This window comes from Taeniopygia guttata, chromosome 2 (genome assembly GCF_048771995.1).
Source record: "Taeniopygia guttata chromosome 2, bTaeGut7.mat, whole genome shotgun sequence".
Taxonomy (NCBI): domain Eukaryota; kingdom Metazoa; phylum Chordata; class Aves; order Passeriformes; family Estrildidae; genus Taeniopygia; species Taeniopygia guttata.
In genome coordinates this window covers 4,883,838-4,902,513 of record NC_133026.1, presented here as the reverse complement: position 1 = coordinate 4,902,513, position 18,676 = coordinate 4,883,838, and the positions used below count along the sequence as shown (strand labels likewise).

General features: G+C 42.5%; 1 protein-coding gene across 2 annotated transcripts in view; it reads right to left on the bottom strand.

The window, feature by feature from the left end:
* OXSR1 (oxidative stress responsive kinase 1) overlaps positions 1–18,676 on the bottom strand; it is an 87,367-nt gene that overhangs the window by 25,766 nt on the left and 42,925 nt on the right. For both annotated transcript variants that reach the window (XM_072925286.1, XM_032746594.3), the window contains one exon: positions 8,174–8,229. In XM_072925286.1, the coding sequence (XP_072781387.1) occupies positions 8,174–8,229 (56 nt within the window). The remainder of the gene's footprint in view (positions 1–8,173; positions 8,230–18,676) is intronic.

Sequence of the window (18,676 nt, the reverse complement as noted above, 5' to 3'; positions counted from 1 at the left end):
CAAGAGAGGATGGCAGTTTGTTCGGAGAAAAAGAAAAAAGTCAAGTGACAGGGAAACTGTTAACATAGAACTGCTCCAAACAACACTATTTATGTATTGCTGAATTACAGGCCTGCAATGGGCCTATAACTCAATATGTAACTCAATTCCCCATAACTTCATCCACACACACACTTGTTAATTAAACACAGTACAAGCAATCAAAATCTCAAATGCCATTTTTGAAATTGATGACAGACTTGGAGGGCAAATCTCTGAAATTCCAGGGCTATTTAACATAAAACCAGAACAGTATTGATCACAACTGATTTTAAAATTTTTGAAACTCTGTTGACAATGCAAAATGTAAAAGCCTTTGCCTCTGTGGCCAGAGGAGCCAGAGATACTCCATGACTTAAGCATGTTAAATTGGAGAATTAACTGCAACATAAGATCCCTCCTTACAATGTGTAACTCATGGTATCCATATGAGGACTGTCCCAAGTTCCCTCTGCGTCACACCAGCAGTGCAATGAGTCACTTCTCATTAGAATTTCAATACTTGAGAAACACCTCTGAAGTTATCACTCAGAAGATGCTGAAAGCTTCCAGTTCGCTTCAGTTAGAGACTTCCAGGAGTGGAACTTAGTGCTCACTGAAGTACTGAACGTGGGTAACTGCAAGGTGACATCAAATAAAGTTGCATAGAAATCACAGGGCTAAAATAAGCACTAACAAAAGCCTATCATTAGGATCCAGCTCTTCCAGATGTGCTGACCTGTTATTTTCCTGTTCCCAAAGGCATTTTGGCTTCCTGCTATGCTTGAAGTTTTAGCACTCCTAGATGGATCACTGTCCTCATCAGTACTGCAATCTGAAGCTTCTAGAAACCCACTTTTTGTCAAAGTGACTTTTGTTTTGAGATCTTCCATGTGAGTATCCATCTTTTTGCTTTTCTCAGGAACTGCAGGAGCTCCCTAAAAGATTCAGAGTAAAGTTGCCTTTCACTCCTCATTACAGGAAGTCTCCCAAGATCTATTGTTCTAAACACAAGAGCAATCAGAAGTTCTTTTAAATAAGATAATACTAACAGAAACTTGTCCAAGTGCCATCAGCATTTTATTGTGATGTGCTGTATTTGAACTTGCAAATATTATCTTACCTCAAGTTTCCATGCAGTCATTTTGAGGGGAAAGGAAATGCCATTCAAAGCAAAAGCATTCCAGCAGTAAAAACACAAGTCCTTCACACAGTATTCACCACATCTCACATCAAACCCGCGTTTATAAATTCCAGATGGAAATCAGACCCTTACATCTGAAGAAAGCTTAAATGGAATTAAAGTTTATTTCATTACATGGTTGATTTATTTAATGTTTTCCCAATTAATTCCCCTCATTTCCAGTGGGCTAAAACAGGCTCAAACAGCCTGTGCTACTCCCCTGTAAGGAATGACTTTGGGACCATCTTCTCAAATGTCATCTTACTAACTTTATCCAAGCCCCAGCCATTCAGATAAGAATGTGCCTGGTCTCAGGAAATATCTGCAAAGCAATAAAACACAACTCCAACCACAAGTTCATGTTCAATTCCTACTTCTGAGCAGTTGGGACCATCTGTGCCTCAGTCTCTCTGCCCCCAGAAAGGTTAAAACAGAACTAGGCTATTGCAAATGAAGTGAACTCCAGAAAACGGGGAAATCCATGAAATTCAGGATAGCTCTGAAGTGTTTACACATTTGTACTCTTCCTTGGCAGCTCGTAGTTTATATTGGCTCACTATGGTGATAACTGGCAAGGACTGAATCACCACAGACAGGGAGGAATTGGAAACGCTTGGACCTGGCTTGCAATACCAGTAACCGCCACTGCTGGGGATCCACCGACTGTCAGAGATCCTAAAGGAGCCCAAAAACTGCAGACTTCCAGCAATCTGATAGCAAGTAACAGTCTCCAGAGTGTCTGGATGGAAGTGGTGAAATCTTTTTAATTTTTTTTTTCCCCCGTTTTTCTGAAGCAACGTAGAAAAGATTAATCTGTTGAAGCTGTTTCAGTCATTTAAACCAAAGATTGAAAAAAAAAAAAAATCCATAAATATGTATATCTCCAAAGTTGCATATCACAGCAAAACCAGCCCAGGATGGGAATTCAATTCTGCTGATGCAGGCTCTGCACAAAATATGGCAAATTTTGTCTCTTCCAGCAGAAACATGTGGCAAACCAGGTATCTGACACTCTACAGCGGCACTGAAGTTCCAGAGTAGTGTTTGAAAAAGCATGCCATGAGGCAACAGTTCTTGGTACTATGGTATCCAAATTGTCAAACTTAAAAGCTACCCTGGCCACTCAGGAAATGTAGAAGTTGAAAAGGAAGACCCAGCACAAACAACTCAGAAACGTAAGAATGCTGTGGCAGGACCACTGCAGGTGTGTCTCTCAGATCAGAAGATTTCTACCACATTCTATATTGTTTTATCCAAATCTAGAAGTCAGCTGTTAAAAACAATCTCTCCTGGGCCCTCTTATATTGTAACATTACCTTAATCCTAAAAAGCCCAAGTACCTGCTACTACATGTAGCTGCCTACAAGGTAGAAAGGAAAGAAGGAAGAATGTGCACTGAGAGCCAGGACCAAAACCTGCTGATATCAGAGGGGATCCTACAGAGTTTGATGTGCTTAAATCAGACCCTAAAACAGTTTGCAACTTCAACAAGGGCAGAAAAGCAGAATAATTCAATCTTGACTTCAAAATCACTTTGAGTTGTGTTTAAACAAAAAGCATCTCAGAAGACAGCACTGGATGTTATTTTCACTGGTCACCTTCCTTCTTGTTCAGTTGTTCACCACCAGAAAATATCTGCAGTTGTACTTAGTGCTTTGCTGCAAACCTTAAAGCTTTTAGAGCACTGAAGATGAATGAACCTGGCAGCAGGAGGAAGGCAGTGATAAACAGCAATTTTGTGCTGAGAACGCAGCAGGTGGTAGGATACCAGATAAAAGCAAGATTACTGGAGAACAAGAATCAAAGGCTTCTTTCCTTTTAAAGTCTAGATTGATGCACAGTGGTATTGGATCTGCAAATGCACTTGTCCTCCTACTTCACAAAGCAACTTCAGGATGACAAAGCCCAGGCTGGGTGACGCCACCCACTGCCCTCAGAGACGTTCACAAGTGGTTTCAACAATCAAACAGTGCAACATCTCTTCAGGAAACACAGATAGTAGCAGTGACACAAAGAAAAAACTATTTCACAACTTGCTGCTGCAGGAGTCTCTACCAAGCATAGAGAAAAATACATTTGGCCCTTTTTTTTTAAAAGGCAGAAGAGGTTCCAAGGTGTTCATGATACAACACAGGCTCCACGAACAAGCCCTGCAATCAACACTCCCCTCCCAAGTTAGATTTGTGTCTTGCCCCTTGTTCAGGCAATTTAATCTCCCAAAGTTAGAGTTTCCTAAGGGAAAGTGGGGAATGACACTGCCTGCATCATAGCTCTATGTTTATGTAGAGCGCTATTTTAGTGCCATGAATTAAGAGCAGTCAGGAACACAGCGAACCGGTGACAAGCTGGCATGGATTTGTGGAAAGTTACACAAATTCAGTTACACAAGTTTTGCCTGGCCTTAACTATCCCCGTTTTATAAATAGATAAAGAGAGAGGGGTTAGGCAATTTGCCCAGGATCAATTAGCAAGTCCTGAACAACTTAGTGAAATCTCAATCTACTTCAACTGCTTGGCAACACGGCCTGCCCAGGCCAGGCTGACGCTGCAGGCACCTCTCGGGAGTGCATGTTCAGAATTCTCTGGTTTTAAATCCTGAAGAGATCATGTTATTGTCTCCAGACCCAAAAAATCCACACATGGAGGGATGTGTGCCTCTCAGTCTTCAGCAGACACTTGTACATCACATTCAATCTCAGAGGGATGGGTGGCAGCATTATTTAATATCCCAATGGATAAAATCAGGGGGAAACAAAGATAATAGTCTGAATTCAGTCTCAGTAGGATGCTCACATCATGCCATGGCTGAAGCGTGGCTCATATTGAGCAAGTCCCATGCACCCTGGGAGAGTTTCTCCTCAACCTCTCCCATCCCTTCCCAGTCTATCAAGATGTTCATTTCACAGTAATTTATAGGTCCTACATAATTAAATAAACTGACAAATGCAAAGCCTTGCTTACTGTGAGAAGCCATCTCCTGGTTTATGCATCAATACTGATGCCGATGCAGTTTTATGTTGACAGAGTGTTTTTATCCATGCACTTTTAGACTCCAGGGAGCTGATAAATGCCAGAGCAAAGAGGTTTTATGCTCTGATTAAAAGAAATGAAGTAATTGCCATGGAGAGGCTGGAACACAAAAGAATGTGGCTATCTCCATTTACATTGCAACCACTGTCAGCACAGCCCAGAACAATGGTATCTGGGAAAGAGTCCTGCTCTCTCCAGAAGACAGATTAATCCAGTGTGAAGGAGAACACTTCAAACTGAGAAAGTGATACTGTGAATTGTAACAGGCTCCAAAAACTTGGTGCCAAGCCACAAGCCCAAGTGCCCTCGGGGAAAAAAAGAGAAATGTTAAGATAGAAGCAAACTGCCCCACTTTAGATCTTGTTGGTCAGCGGGATCTGTTAAAGGCAATTTTCTCCGGGTTCAGTGGATGCACTTCTTGAAAGCCAAAGAAGCGACACAGTTAAAAATAGAGTCATGAGTAAAAATAAGACTTGGGGAGGAGTTTCAGGCTGGGAATTTGTGCAAGTCATTAGAGGAATTTTTAGAATTCCCACTTCCAGCAGATGCCCCCAAGCTCACAGGTCTCTCAATCTCTTTACCTGCAGCAACCTCAACTCACAGTGCTCCCACAGTGGCTTTCCCCATATGCACAAACACCAACTCAGAGTTACAAACAGAACCTGAGAAATGTCTGAGACACCTTCATCAAGTTGCTTTTTCTGTTCAGCTTTAAGAGAATTGCACAGCCCAAAATTCATAAAAGAGGCCTTAATTTTCACTGGTTAGATCTGTGTAATACTGCAGCAAAATTACTGCCATGAATTCCACACAGTGAAAGATTCAAGCAATTAAATTCACCTTCACGTTGTGGAGGTGCAGTCCAGCTGTGAGATTTCCACCACTCAATCTCAAATGCCCTTTGCCTTTTTCCCCTCAAAGGATTTCCAGATTGAGATGTACATTCCTCATTTACATTTGAGAATTACATTTCATCTGGGAGGAGGAACAGGAATTGTGTCAAGCAGGAGGAAATGCACAGGAACACAAGGTCACAAAGGCCAAAGATTGAATGAGACCTTCTTAACAACTGTTCACAGGCAGTTTGGATAGAGGAGTGGCAGAAGGGAAGGAGTCATTATACAAGAATGGAAGTCTTTCTTCCCTGCTGCATGATTTAAATTTTTCATGTACACCAAACCAGCTCCTTGCAGGGAGGTGCCCCATTCACTCCAACCCTCAAGGCCACATTCCACAGCTGATCAATCTTTTGTTTTTTATCTGTGTTGAAACTTTCCAGAGAAACTTAAGAGCGTTTGTTTCATGGGAATAAAGTGATGTCATCCAGCCCATAATTGAAGCATTCAACAACAATTCAACAATTATTCAGAATATGCATTAATATTATTGTCAAAGGCAAGTGCTTTGATCTCACTGAAACAAATCTCATTTTATTTGGATTGGTTTGCTTCCAGCATTTTTTCCTCCTCAAAAAATTCCCCAGAAATTCTGCTACTTCATCCTGGGTCAGGAGGCAAGGAAGCTTAAGTGTCAGAAATTCCCACAGAAACTAAATCTCATGTTATGACCAGGTCAGGCTCTTCTCTATTATTCATTCATTTATTTTCATTTCTTTCAAGTCATCAGCTGCCTCCACAGAAACTGAAGTGCTTCCTGCCACTGCAGTGAACCCTCTGACCTTGGTTTAGTGGCCCTGCTGTGGCTGATGAAAGGTGGCAGGGTTGGTCCTTCTGCATGTTCAAAGAAAGAATTTGTAAAGAAGGAACTTTGCACATCTCGAAGTGCTGCTTTCACAGGATATGCAGAGAGGTGAATTTCATCATTTAGGTGTTGCACATATAAACCACGAGTAGTTCAGTCTAGGGAATGTGTACAATCACAGACAAAAGTAAATCCTCTGAAATGCACAAAGCTAAGACCAGTCAACCTTAAATCTTTTCATCAACTGAAAATTTCTCAGCAGAAAAAATACACGAATACCTATTGCTAGTGAGCCTTAATACAAAAAAGCCAAGCCCTCACAGCCTTGTGAAAGAGAAACACAAGCAGCTCTCTCTAGGCTGGCAGAAACACTCAGTTACACCTTTTTGGAGCTTCTCCCAAAACTGCATCAAAAGCTCCGTGCAATTACAAATCCAACATGTTATATCTTGGAAAAAACTGTAGGATTTCACTGTATAACGTTTGCTCCTCTGAGTGTTTTAGAAGCCACTCCCTACCTTCCATCAGCTGCCACATAACTGAATTATATTCACCTCATTAGAAATGTAACAGCAGGCATTAAAGGGCACCAGGAAACTTAAACAAGAAAACAAAGGTACTTCAGGTTTTTAAACAGAAATAGGTGTTAATGCTGTAAAAGGGCTTATTGTCCTCTGCAGAGAGGATAGCTACCTAGAAAAAACTGCATTGCAATATGTTATACTTCCTGGTGGAAAATCTATGCCATTCATTCCAAGATGCAAAGCCAAGCATAGATATTCCAAAGGAATAAACAGATATTCCAAAGGAATAAACACAACTGTCACTGCCTCATCCCTAAACTCCCACCACACTGGCCTGACCACTGCTGTGACTCTACCAGCAGACAGGGCACTAAAGAAGAGACCTTGTCAGACACAGATATGGCTCTTCCCAATTAAATTAAATATGGGATTGAAAATGTTACACATGTACAGGGATGTTTGCCAAGCTGGCAGGAGGGGACAGAGTTCTGCTCCCCAGCTAGAGCTGGCACTAGGACTGGAAAGGCACTACAAGATCCATGGGAAAGGCACTACAAGATCCACAGGAAGAACACAGTACTGAGGAAAGGAGAATTGGAGAAAAACTGTACTCAGGATAGGAAAACATAATGCTGGGAAGAGAAGGAAAAACAAATATCACAGGTTCTAAATGGACTCTCCAAAAATCTTGGCTTACTTAATAGTCTGTAATAATAATAATCAAAAACACAGAATAGTTTGGGTTGGAAGGGACCTTTAATGGTCATCTTGTCCAGCCCCCTGCCATGGGCAGGGACACCTTCAACCAGAACAGGTTGTTCAGCTCTTCAATCTTGAATTCAATTGAATTGAATTCAATCTTGAATGTTTTCAGGAACGGGGCATAATTCTTGATTTCTGAGAAGAGTGAAGTCTGTAGGAACATGTATGAAACCAAATACCAGAAAAGGATCGGGGGGCAAAACACCCCACACAGTACCTTTTCCACATGGTCTATGCCCACCCAGGACTGTTTCCAGCACAGCTCTGTTGCTGCAGCTCCTGTCAGCACTGCCTGCAGCAGACATCTCCAGACACATCTGTATTAGCTAAAGCAACTGTCTTCACAGTTTTGCTTTGCATGACTGCTTCCAAGATTTCCAGCTCACCCCAGTTTGGGCTGGGCCAGGGCAGCCACTTAAACACCCTCTCTGCCATCCAGCTCAACTGAAGCGGAGCAGGGAGCATCCACAGGAGCAGTTTGACCGGCTGATCTTTCCTTAAATGACTTTTACCATCAGATATGTCCATTTCCTTCTGATGGATCTGTGAACCCTTCACCAGAGACCTGTGGAAAACCACCTCAGACGTCAATGATAAATCAGTGAGGTCTCTGCACTCCACTTCCAAGCCTATAAACTTGCTGATGTAACAACCTGACTAGCTTATGCCAAGAACTTTATCTAATCTATTGATTCTGAGGACTTCACAATCAAATGATTTATATCTGCTGATTGTCATTATTCCAAGTAATAGTATTTTAAGATAACAAGATGTTATAAACTCTGGGTTGGCTTTTTGTTTTGGTTTGTTTGTTGTTGGGGTTTTTTGATTGTTTTATGAAGTGTGGGGCTTTTGGATACTAACATTTTTATGCAGGTTTCTCCTCGATCATTGAACTATTTCCTTGGATATGCAGTTATGCCTAAAGTTTACATAAAGCTACCAGGGAAGTTACCTGCAATTTGCACTGAGCCATCTTCTCCAAGAAGAATATTTCCTGCTTTCACATCCCTGCAGAAAGATAAAGAAACAATAGGTGGAAGTCATTAAATCTTTACTTCAACCAAGAAAAATACATTAAAAGGTTATTATTTCTTATACTTTGTTTCGTATATTAGCATTTCTTGCCTCAAATCATGCAGAAATTGTAACTTCACTAGACAGGCATTAAGTAGTATTTGTATGATTTGTATTTTAGGTACTATACACAGAGAAGAAAAATTAAAACTTTGCAGAAGGTATTCTTAAAAATGCAAGGAAACTTGTTTGTCCCAGGTTCTTAGAGTTAGATAAAAAGGTGAAAAGTGAACCTAGCACTGGTCAGATGCTTATGTACCCCTTTAGGGGGAGAGACTTCGAGACAGTGAGTTGATGTGGTTCTCACCCAGCCCCACATCTCACTGCTCTCCAGCCCTGCAGAAGTTCTTGTGCTTCCTCAGAAAATCAGTTTAGCCCCATACACTGGTGAAAATCCAGACAGCAGAAAAATGTTTCCTTATGGCTTAATGAGCCTGGTCAGTGAAAAAAGTCTCCCTGTTATCTTTTTGTTTTCTTTTAATGAACAAACACACAAGAACATCCAGCATGTGCTATGAATGTTTTGTACTTTCCTTTTCTAGCCAAAAGCTCTGGTTTTAAGGTTAACAGCAACACTTCTCCATTCTTGAGGGGAACACTGCTTTCGCTGCAAACACTTTGAAGTTTTCCAGTTTATTTTCACAGGCTGCTCCACATGCCAAGCCAAGAGAAGCACTTCATAGCTGACACCCCTGTTCATCAGCACAGGTTGCTAAGCTTGCACTGCCCAGGAACCCACATGGAATGGGTGCAAAAAGAGGAAAACAACCCCCAAAACAAGCAGATTTTCCCTCCACTGCCTTTGGCAAATATTCCAAATCCTTTCACATACAGAAAGAAGTCCAAAGCTATTTTTTTCTCTTCTCCCTAGTGCATCATGAGAACAGAACTGGTGTGGTGGCCTGGCCAAAGAGCCCGTCAGGCCCTGGAAATCTCCTCCTTCCTGGCTTTTCGAAGAGGAGGCTGGGCCACTGCCAGTTACAGGCCGGGATAATTTTAAATACATCCTCTCCAGCACTAGCATTTGTCAGACTCTTCCCAATGCCCAGTCTAGGACAGTGGCATGGCAAGGCTTTTCCCCAGAACAAGGCAAAAAAAGGCTGTCCGTAAGACAGTCCCACTAAAGATGAACAGCACACTGCAGCTGACAGCACCTTTAGCCTTCAAACTGGTATTTCAAGTCATGCCAAATGTACACTTCTTGCTAGCAGTGCCCATCCTAGAGCCTAACCCCAGTTTGAAGCACGGGTGTGAGAGCAAGTACAGGAAAAATTCTAATTTGTTTTAATAATGAAGATGTGTCACATAACTTCAGAGTTTCATACAGATCTGATTGCCTCAAGAAGCTGACTTTCCCTTCCAGAAGCGTGATTTTTGTTTTCTTCCTGCAACCAGCATCTGGTAGCAGTCATCACAGCATCAGTGGATGCTCTTAACTACATGAAGGACCTAAAGGGATTAAATGCAGAATAAAGCAGGTGGCTACACTACCCCCTTAGCACCCATTGGCCAAATCCAATATAATTGGTGCTGTTGAGCTAATTGCCATGTGAGACACAAACCTGAGCCCTGCACTCCCACAAACTGCTCATGGTCCATAAAAAGGAGGAATAGAAAAGCTTCCTGCCAATATTTAGGTAGAAATGCCTTTGGGATCCAGCCCCAGGAGCACAGGGAGCCACCAGAGCGCAGCACTGAAGTCTGCTGTGTCCTAGGTGAGGAACTGGCTCACACAGTGTGAAATGTGCTTGGCACAGGCACAGCCACCTCCAGGAATCCCCCTGCACACCAGCATTAATTCAGAGGGAACACAGAGCGTTCAGGAAATTCTCCAATCCTACTGGAAATGTTTACTCACAGCTGATTCTCCTGTGACAGCCAGGATGCACCAGGCCCTGCCAGTTCCAGGTCATGGGGAAAGGAATAGCATGCACGAGGTTACCTGTTGAAGTTATTAATTCTCTTACTGGAGTAAGAGTAATTTCCTCTTCCAACTGTACTGCAAGGCAGCCCAGGATGCTGCAGCATTTCCCCAGTAAGCTGGGCCATGCACTATTGTGCAGCCTTTCCAAACTTCCCCTCTGGCAGAACTGCACATGTGGCTCAGCAAACCCCCGTAACAGACCACACTGAGCCATGAAGGAAGTGCCAGGGAAGATTTTAAGCAAAACTAAGGATGACATCTCAACTATCACACACTTCACAGTCCAAAACAACTCAGGCAGGTTTCATTGCTGTAGCATTAGCAGTCAGAAACCAGCAGGCATTCCCTATCACCAAACCATCCCACCACAGCAAAGAAGATGGACAGGTTTAGAATGCAAGGAACTAGCAAAACAAACACTTAGATCGAATCCCATAGAAAATTGAGCCAAAGGACTCCAGGCCCTTAACCCCTTCAAATCAAGAGGCTTGCTTGCTTTTTAACTTCAGCTTGGATTAATTAAAATTTACATATTTTCTCATTGGAAACAAAAGTCAGCAAACATAATTCTTAAAGCTGGTTTAAGAAATTAAAACAAGTCATGGCCACAATATGAATTCCAGGAGGCCAAAACAGCCACTGCCAAATATCCAAGTCAAACTACAGAATTACATCACCACTTCATGTGGCACTTCCTCACAGTGGTCAGCCCTATGCAAAGGGTCACTCACCCCAGCCTGGCACATTCTAACCAGAGCAAGAAAACTGATGGGGCAGCAAGATGTTTGGAGAATCACTGTTTCCACTGAGGAGTCACTGTTCCATAGAAGCATTTTCCAGCTTTCCCATTGCCTACCCCAGTTTAACAGCACTGCAGCAGCATCAGGTGAACACAGAGCAGCCTTAACACTGAGTGAGCACTCACTCCTTCCTTTTAGCATACACTTGTGCAGTAGCAGCATCTTTGAAGCAGGTTCTCCTCTAAAATCATATTTAAACTTAAGTGCATTTGAAGCAATGGGGCAGTAGAAAGGCGATCAGTGTTTATTTTCATCAGCAGATCTTATAAACTTGTGAGCTGAATGGTGAGAAGTTTGTTACTCCAGGATACAGCTATTGCCAAGTGTAACAATTTGAAGGCACTTCCCATTAATGTGGTAATGACCATATCCTGGGCTGATACACTGGGAATAAATTGTATGCCTCTGGCATAATTGCTATAGTGGAAACAGGAAGCAGCTTTAGCATAAACAATAATTATATCACATTTTAAATGAAGTTACATAAGGCTAGAGTAAACTTTCTTGTCAATAGTTTAACAAATGCTACAGTACTTCTGGACACTCCTGTGCTCTACAGCTGTCATCTTCCTCTCTTCTAAAGTCTTCAAGAGCCTTTCCACAAAATAAGGACTATGTTTTTATTTACCTTGTACTTCACAACTAGAGTGGGAAGAGAGGCTTGGACTCGCTCCAGTGCAAAGCTGGATTCTCCACGTCAGCCTTGAAAGGTTTCACAGCAAGGCAGAAACCCTTCTTCATCTGCATTCCAAACTGGTTTAACTTCCCAGTTTGACCAGACAAGAGTTACATCACATTCATGCCTTCAGGATGGAGCTGGGCCCCAGGCGTGAGGTGCTATATGAATAAATCTCATCCCAACAACAAAATTACGGCCGAGCTCCAGCTACAGGAGATTTGGGAGCACAGGAAGGCAATGAGATTATGCTTCCCAGTTTTAAGTGCCATGTTCCCACACTCCCCTCAATTAATTTTTCAGTGGGGCACAGGGAAACTACATGAACTATATCCTGGTTGCTTGTTCCCACAATAAGGAGTCCTTAAATTCCTGCTAAATGATCAGATCCACCCTCATCTGTCGCCCTCAATCCTTGGCCTAACCCCATAGTGGTTGTTACAGCCACTGCAACCACAAAGGAAGGGACCTGAGCAAAGAGTGTCACCCCAGGAGCTCTGCAGCCCAGCAGTGAGAAGAAAACTGTCAGAGGAAAGGGGAAACAGATAAGCCCTGTTTACTCTGCCTCTGCTTCCAACCTGCTGGCATGTGCCTTCCGAACACAAAGCTGGCTGTAACACAAAGCACAGTCGTGAGTCATTTGCCCATTAGATGCAATTTACATCAACTGCAACAATAAATTTTCATGGATTGAACTCTATAGTGCATAATTTGGCATGAGGAAGGAGTGGTTGGTCCTGCCAAGTTTCATTTAAAAAAAAGAGAAGGTGCAAGATGCAACAATTACTATTTTCTTTTAATGGTAATGAGTAACTCAAAATATTTATCCTGAATGCAACCAATTACTGGAGTTGACATTGTTCTGAGTAATTTGTAAACTACTTCCAGGACAATATCTCTACATACAGTTAAATATGAGGCAATCTCTGACATTTTACACCAAATGAGTGCTCTTGTCCCTCTACCATCAAACATTTCTCTCCCTTCAATAACATGCTGTTACCTGTGTCACCTCTTCCCTTTGCCTTATAAACCAAGATATAAAAAGCTGGTGATAGGTAAGAGCTTTACCATTTAGAGCTGCAAAATGTAAACTAGGCTTGCAGTGTGCAGGCAGATCAGTATTTTTACCCCCTCAAATGTTCAGTATGGCATAGGAGAAGGTATTCAAGGCAATTGTATTGGAAGTGCTATACATGAGCATGCCCCTGTTCCTGCCCAGAAAAGCTGTGTGCACTAATATTTTCATGCCACAGGGTTGAACCTGAAGTCCCAAACTCTTGGGTGAGGCGCAATTACTGCCTGTTACAGTGCTGTACTCAACTGCAGAGCCAGACTCTCAAACATCTCCCGGAGCTTGAAGGTTTTCCAATGGCAGAGAGCTGGCAGAGCAGCTTCCATACTCCCTGCTGAGCCCAGCATAAGGGAAGGGAAGAGAGGGCCAAGTCCACAGCTTGCTTCATCCCTGCTCATCCACAGCCCTCTCAGCAGGTCCTCGTGGCCACTGGCAGCTGGGCCCAGTGGCAGCAGCCAGGCTGCCATAAATTCCAGCAGGGGACCAGCCCAGTGACATGTTTTATTGCCCAGGATCAGGCAAGCACAGCAACTGCAGCTTCCCTCTTCTCCAAGCTGCTCTGTCAGCTGCTGGGCTGTGGTAAAAGACCACGGCCTCCACACAGGAGCTGAGCCAGCAGCACAAGGCAACTCATAATTAACTCCAAGACTCAAAACAGTGGAAGCATTTTTAAAGCTACACCTTCATGAGGGCTACCTAGGTGGGAATAATTAAAGGCTTTTGAATTATCATTTTAATGGCTGGAGAAAGTTAGATGAATAATCCAATGTTACCAGGAACTTTAAAAGCTTTTCTCTTTTTTTTTTTTTTTTAAGCAGTCTGAAGCAAAGCTTTGAAAGGCAGAAGTGACTGACAGACTGTGGCTTTGCAAACAGAGCCATGTGAAGACAAAGCCCACTGGAAAAGACTGTCAGCTTCCATCACACAGAGCTTTAAGACTACAGCAAGTATTTGTTTTCTCCCTACCCTACCCATAAGATCCAGGCAGATTACTTTGAGTGCAGCGAAGACCTCTTGGGAGAGATAACTCCATCCTGTCACCTGGCACAGGTAAACAGAAACCCCAGTCAGGGCTGCATGAAAAATTAATCTCCCATTTCACTTCATTGTAAAAAAATAAAATATCTTTCAGAGGTTCACAATGCACTTACTAGGTACAGCCCCTCTCGATTTTCTGTCCTCCAGTGCTGCAGAAGTGGACTGCTGCTTTAAGTAGAGGGTTTGGGGCCCAAGAAACCATGACTCGAATTTGATTTCTTTTAGGTCAAGTCGCTCTGGCAGCTCAGACAAGGAACGACTTACTAAAGAAAGCTGCAGGAGATCTGCCTGAAATTCACTGTCATCTTGGCTGTGTGAATAGCTCCAGGGTCTGGGAAGATGCTGAAGTGGTACAGAAAGAGCTGCAGACCTTGGGCTAAGTCGATGCAAGCCTCTATTATGAAGTGAGACAGGCAGCAGTGTGTCAATCCCTCACTGTGTCCCTGTCTGTCACACAGCCACTGTTATCGCAGTGCCTGCAATTTTCCTTTATCTCAGCAAATTATGTCCAGCTCACACTTCTCATTCCTGTGCCAGCTTTGTCTCTGATGGTTTGGTGCTCTCATTAATTCCTTCTCTTCCCACGTGGTTCAAGCCTAGCAGAGGATTAAAGGAAGGTTCAAGGACGGATCCTGCCTGCCTTGGTGTCCACTTCCCATCCATGGCCAGGCCTCCAGCCCAGCAGCAGTGCTCAAGTAACCTCAACTGCACATCAGTGTGGGGCAAGTTGCTCCAGCTAAATCCAAACCCTTAAAAAGCAGTTTTCAGCCACATCAGGTCCTTCAGCCAGGAAACAGTGCTACAAGCACTGGACCTAGGCTGCCTCCCAACATGGAGATGATCTAACCATACCAACACTTACAGCTCCACTTCTTCCTGCTGCAAATGAGGCCTTTGCTTCACACATTCACCCCAAAGCACATCACTGCTGTGGTATCAGCTCATGGCAAAGAGGATTTGCCAAACAGGCCATGCTTCTAACAATCTTCAGCAGTTACTGCAAGAGAGAAGCTTCATCTCCAATTTCACACACCACTTTTAAAGTTTACCCTATTCTGTGAGAACTTCAGGTTTTTTCTCTTGTATAAGGAAAGGACTCTGCTCAGCAGGCTTTAAAAATCAAGCTTTCATATGTTGAACAGCAGCTAAAAACAACAATTTTTTCCACAAATGCATTTATTCAGCTCGTCCATTTCCTGATCCTACTTCCTAAGGACTGCAGTGGGGACAAGGCACAAAGACCCTGTAACACCTACTGCATGAAAAGCAATACACAGAATCAGCTGTGGAGTCACAAGGTCTCTTCCTGCCCCTGGAGGCCCAGATATTTTTGGGACACCCTGCCTTAGTCATTGTCAAGTTATAACATGGTCTTATTTCAATATTTAATGTCAAATTCTTTCATGTGGAAGGAGGTGAGTTTGCTTCATGTAGCGACACCAGTGACATCACCATGCTGCAGTATCTCCTGCATGTCAGAATATGGTCCTAATGGGCCCAGAAATAGGAATTTCCAAAAAATTACCACGTGCACATCACCCCAGTTTGAGTACAAGCTGCACCAGTTAGCAGAAGGAACATAAATGTCAGTGATTCATACAGTTCCCTGCCATGGTGGAAAGATGAAAGGCATTCTGGCAAATACAGAACCAATTTGAATCAAATTAGGCCACAAAAAAATTGACATAGGTGAGCTCAAAAAGATCCGAATTTCCCAAAGGCAATAAGCATCCTGTTCTGAAAAAGCAGTAAATCTATCTCTATACACACAAGGTCCAAGGCATTCCCCATGCAGCCAAGAGCTGTCCCTATCCACAAAGCCACCCACAGCTCCTGCTCAGCCATGGCTGCAACATGACACAACAGGGGAAAGTCAAGACAGCCAGGGCCCACAAGAAACCTGTCCAAAAGACTTCCTTCTCCAAAATCTGTAGGATGACAGTTTTAAGCATAGGAAGACCAGCATAGGAAGAAAGACCTCTATTTCATCCAGTTATTCCCATAAAATGGAGAAAGTAGTTATAAAATCAGGTATCTGTACAATGGAAAGTGTAGTTTCCATTGTACAAATAGTCCCGAAAATTGTTCTGAAGTCCTCACTGCACTCCCAATCTCACCCGGTGATGCTTTCCAGCCTACCATCAAAGGATAGATTTCTCTGTGGCACTTCTTTGTTTGTTGTCCTAAATATGTGTGGATTTTGTCTCACTTTTCTTTTTGAAAGTATTCACTTTATGTTGTGAATGTGTTTACTACAATTTTACTTTTTAGTACCAAAATTTTGTAAGAACTCTGCTAGGCAAGATATAATTCAATTTAGTAAACAATAAAAAAATAATTTCTGATGCAGCCTTGCAAAATTTTCAAGTGTGTTTAATATGTTACCACACAAATTTAGCAAGTGGCCCTTTTCTCCTACTTTAGCATAAGACATGAATTAAAAGACTGCAGTGGTCTGAATAAATATTTAAATAACCTCTACATATGCAGATTTTGGGATCTATAAAGGCCAGAAATTCTGCTGCACCAAAACAGGGAACAATATCCCAAGCCATCTTTTTGAAGTGAGTTATATTCATGTCATGCATCATCCCAGTAGAACAGACGAACAAGACAATTAAAACAATTACTTTGCTGCTGGAGAGATGCTGCAAGAGCTTATATTGGGTGACCTGGTCTCGGCAATCTACACCAGATAAAGGCAGTGACATGAGAGAGATGTCACAAACAGTGTTTTACACGTGTGCATGGCACTGGGTTTCTTCAGAGTAAAAGCTAAGAGTCTGTTACATTTTCACTTGATACATTTAATGCTGCAGTGAATGATTATTCCCCCTGGAAACACATCAAATTAAAATACTCTTGACAATTTGAGAATTGCTAGAAACCACCATTATTTGAGTGTACAATTCAGTCATGGATCATTGACCAAAACATGTCACTGCTGTAGAACCTTTAGGTGATCACCCAACCTCTATTTTCCCACTCTGAATCATATTTTATCTGCTTCTCATCTCCATGTAGCAAAGCAGAAAGAAAAACCTAAAAACTCCTCTCCCTTCTATAAAAGGCCAGAGTCGTTCTACCAAACAATTGGGTTTTCCTTTGGACAAAACCAAAGTTACTTTGAATAACTGCAGGACACCCAGTGACAAAGTTCAGAGGTAGCTCCTGGGTGTGAGGGACATAACAGAGGCACAAACACCTGACTGCAGCAGCCACACCTTCAGGTGTCACCCTGGAGCCCACCTGCAGGGAGTTCCCAAGAGTTGGGGCATCACCTGAGCTGCTGCAGAGCCCCCAGCACCCCTGTGATTTCAGCAGCAATGGTATTTTACCTTCAGAGGTTGAAATCTCATGTTTTTAGACTTCAGAGCAAAGACTGTCTTTACTCACTTTGAGGAAAACTGTCTCCACAGGAGTCATTGTTTCTGGCTGTCTGCAGATTTGGGATTACATCTGGTTTATATTATCTCTCCCCAACCACAAGGAAGTTTCTTTTTTTTTTAAACAATGAATTTCTGGATGATGCAGTGGAAGAAACAGTCACCAGGAAAGCGTGCTGGTTTGCCAAACCACCACAATACAGCCCAGTCTGACTGCACAGAGACTGGGGGTTCAGTGGTCCTTGGGCACTAGGCACTGCACAGCAAGGTGTTTATTTGGGGAACAAACCACCCAGTACAATCCAGAGCAGCTTCTTCTCCTCCTTCCTACTGAGACACAGGAGATAACAATTCTATTCTTCTGGCTTCTGAATTGTTTACAAATTAAAGCTCTAGAATTTCTATTAACCACCAGCTCTAAAGGGTATTTCTACCCATACTATAAGAGAGAAGAGACCAAAGTACACCTCTCTGAATAAAAAACTGCACTTCTCACGGCTAAGAAACAGCCAAATTTCAAATTACTGCTGTCCTGACTAAAATTCAAATTGACAAGTAGAGGTGGAAAGGCTCTGCATCCTGTTATCCACTCCTCAATCCTCCCCTACCAAAGTTAATTTCCAAAACAGACTCCCCAGAGCAAGATCTCAGCACTGTGGAGAGGAGGGCTGAAGTTCTCCCACAGTATTCCTACAGAAACATGGAAGTACACTATTTCAGAGGCATACTGGAATCCAGTTGAACCACAATACCCACCAGCATGGCTATCAATGCATTAATCAGCTACACTACACGAAAATTAAACTTGAATCCTGTAGGACAACCAAGTTCTGCCAAAATACATCCATCAGCTCCTTCATCTTAAATCAAAAACTTGCTACTGGAGGTGAGCTCCTGAAAAATCCCATATGCGAGTATTGGTGATGTGTATGTGCAGATAAATAGATGTCCATTTTTCAGAAGTTATTTACTCTTAGTATGGTAAAGAGGCAAAGAATTAAACTTTGATTCCCTATCAAAACCATTTTAAGGTCCCAAAAAAAAAAAAAAATAAAATAAAGTGAACCTATCTGGCATAAAAGCACAGCAAGGATATTGTTTCTAGGGTCTCTTCAAAGCCACAGTCAAACAGCTGTCCCAGCACCCTGCTGCCCACATTCTGATTTTGAAAAGACATCAAAAATGCCCCAAACATTTTGTATGTCAGCACAGGCTGATCTAATTCAGCATATAAAATGTTGCTGCTCCTCTCACCCTGTAAGAAGTAGAGCTGCAAACAAATTAATAGCTGGATTGCTGTCATGCCAATAGTTCAAGTGCATGCAACTCTAAACCACTTCCCAGGCTTTTTTTGTTTTTACAAAAAAACAGTACAGTATCACATTTATTGTGCTGCAATAGGAGAATCTGGTTATATTTAAGCAGTGTATTATTTCACCTGGACTAACTAAAATATTCAGTTACACAACAGCTAATCATGAA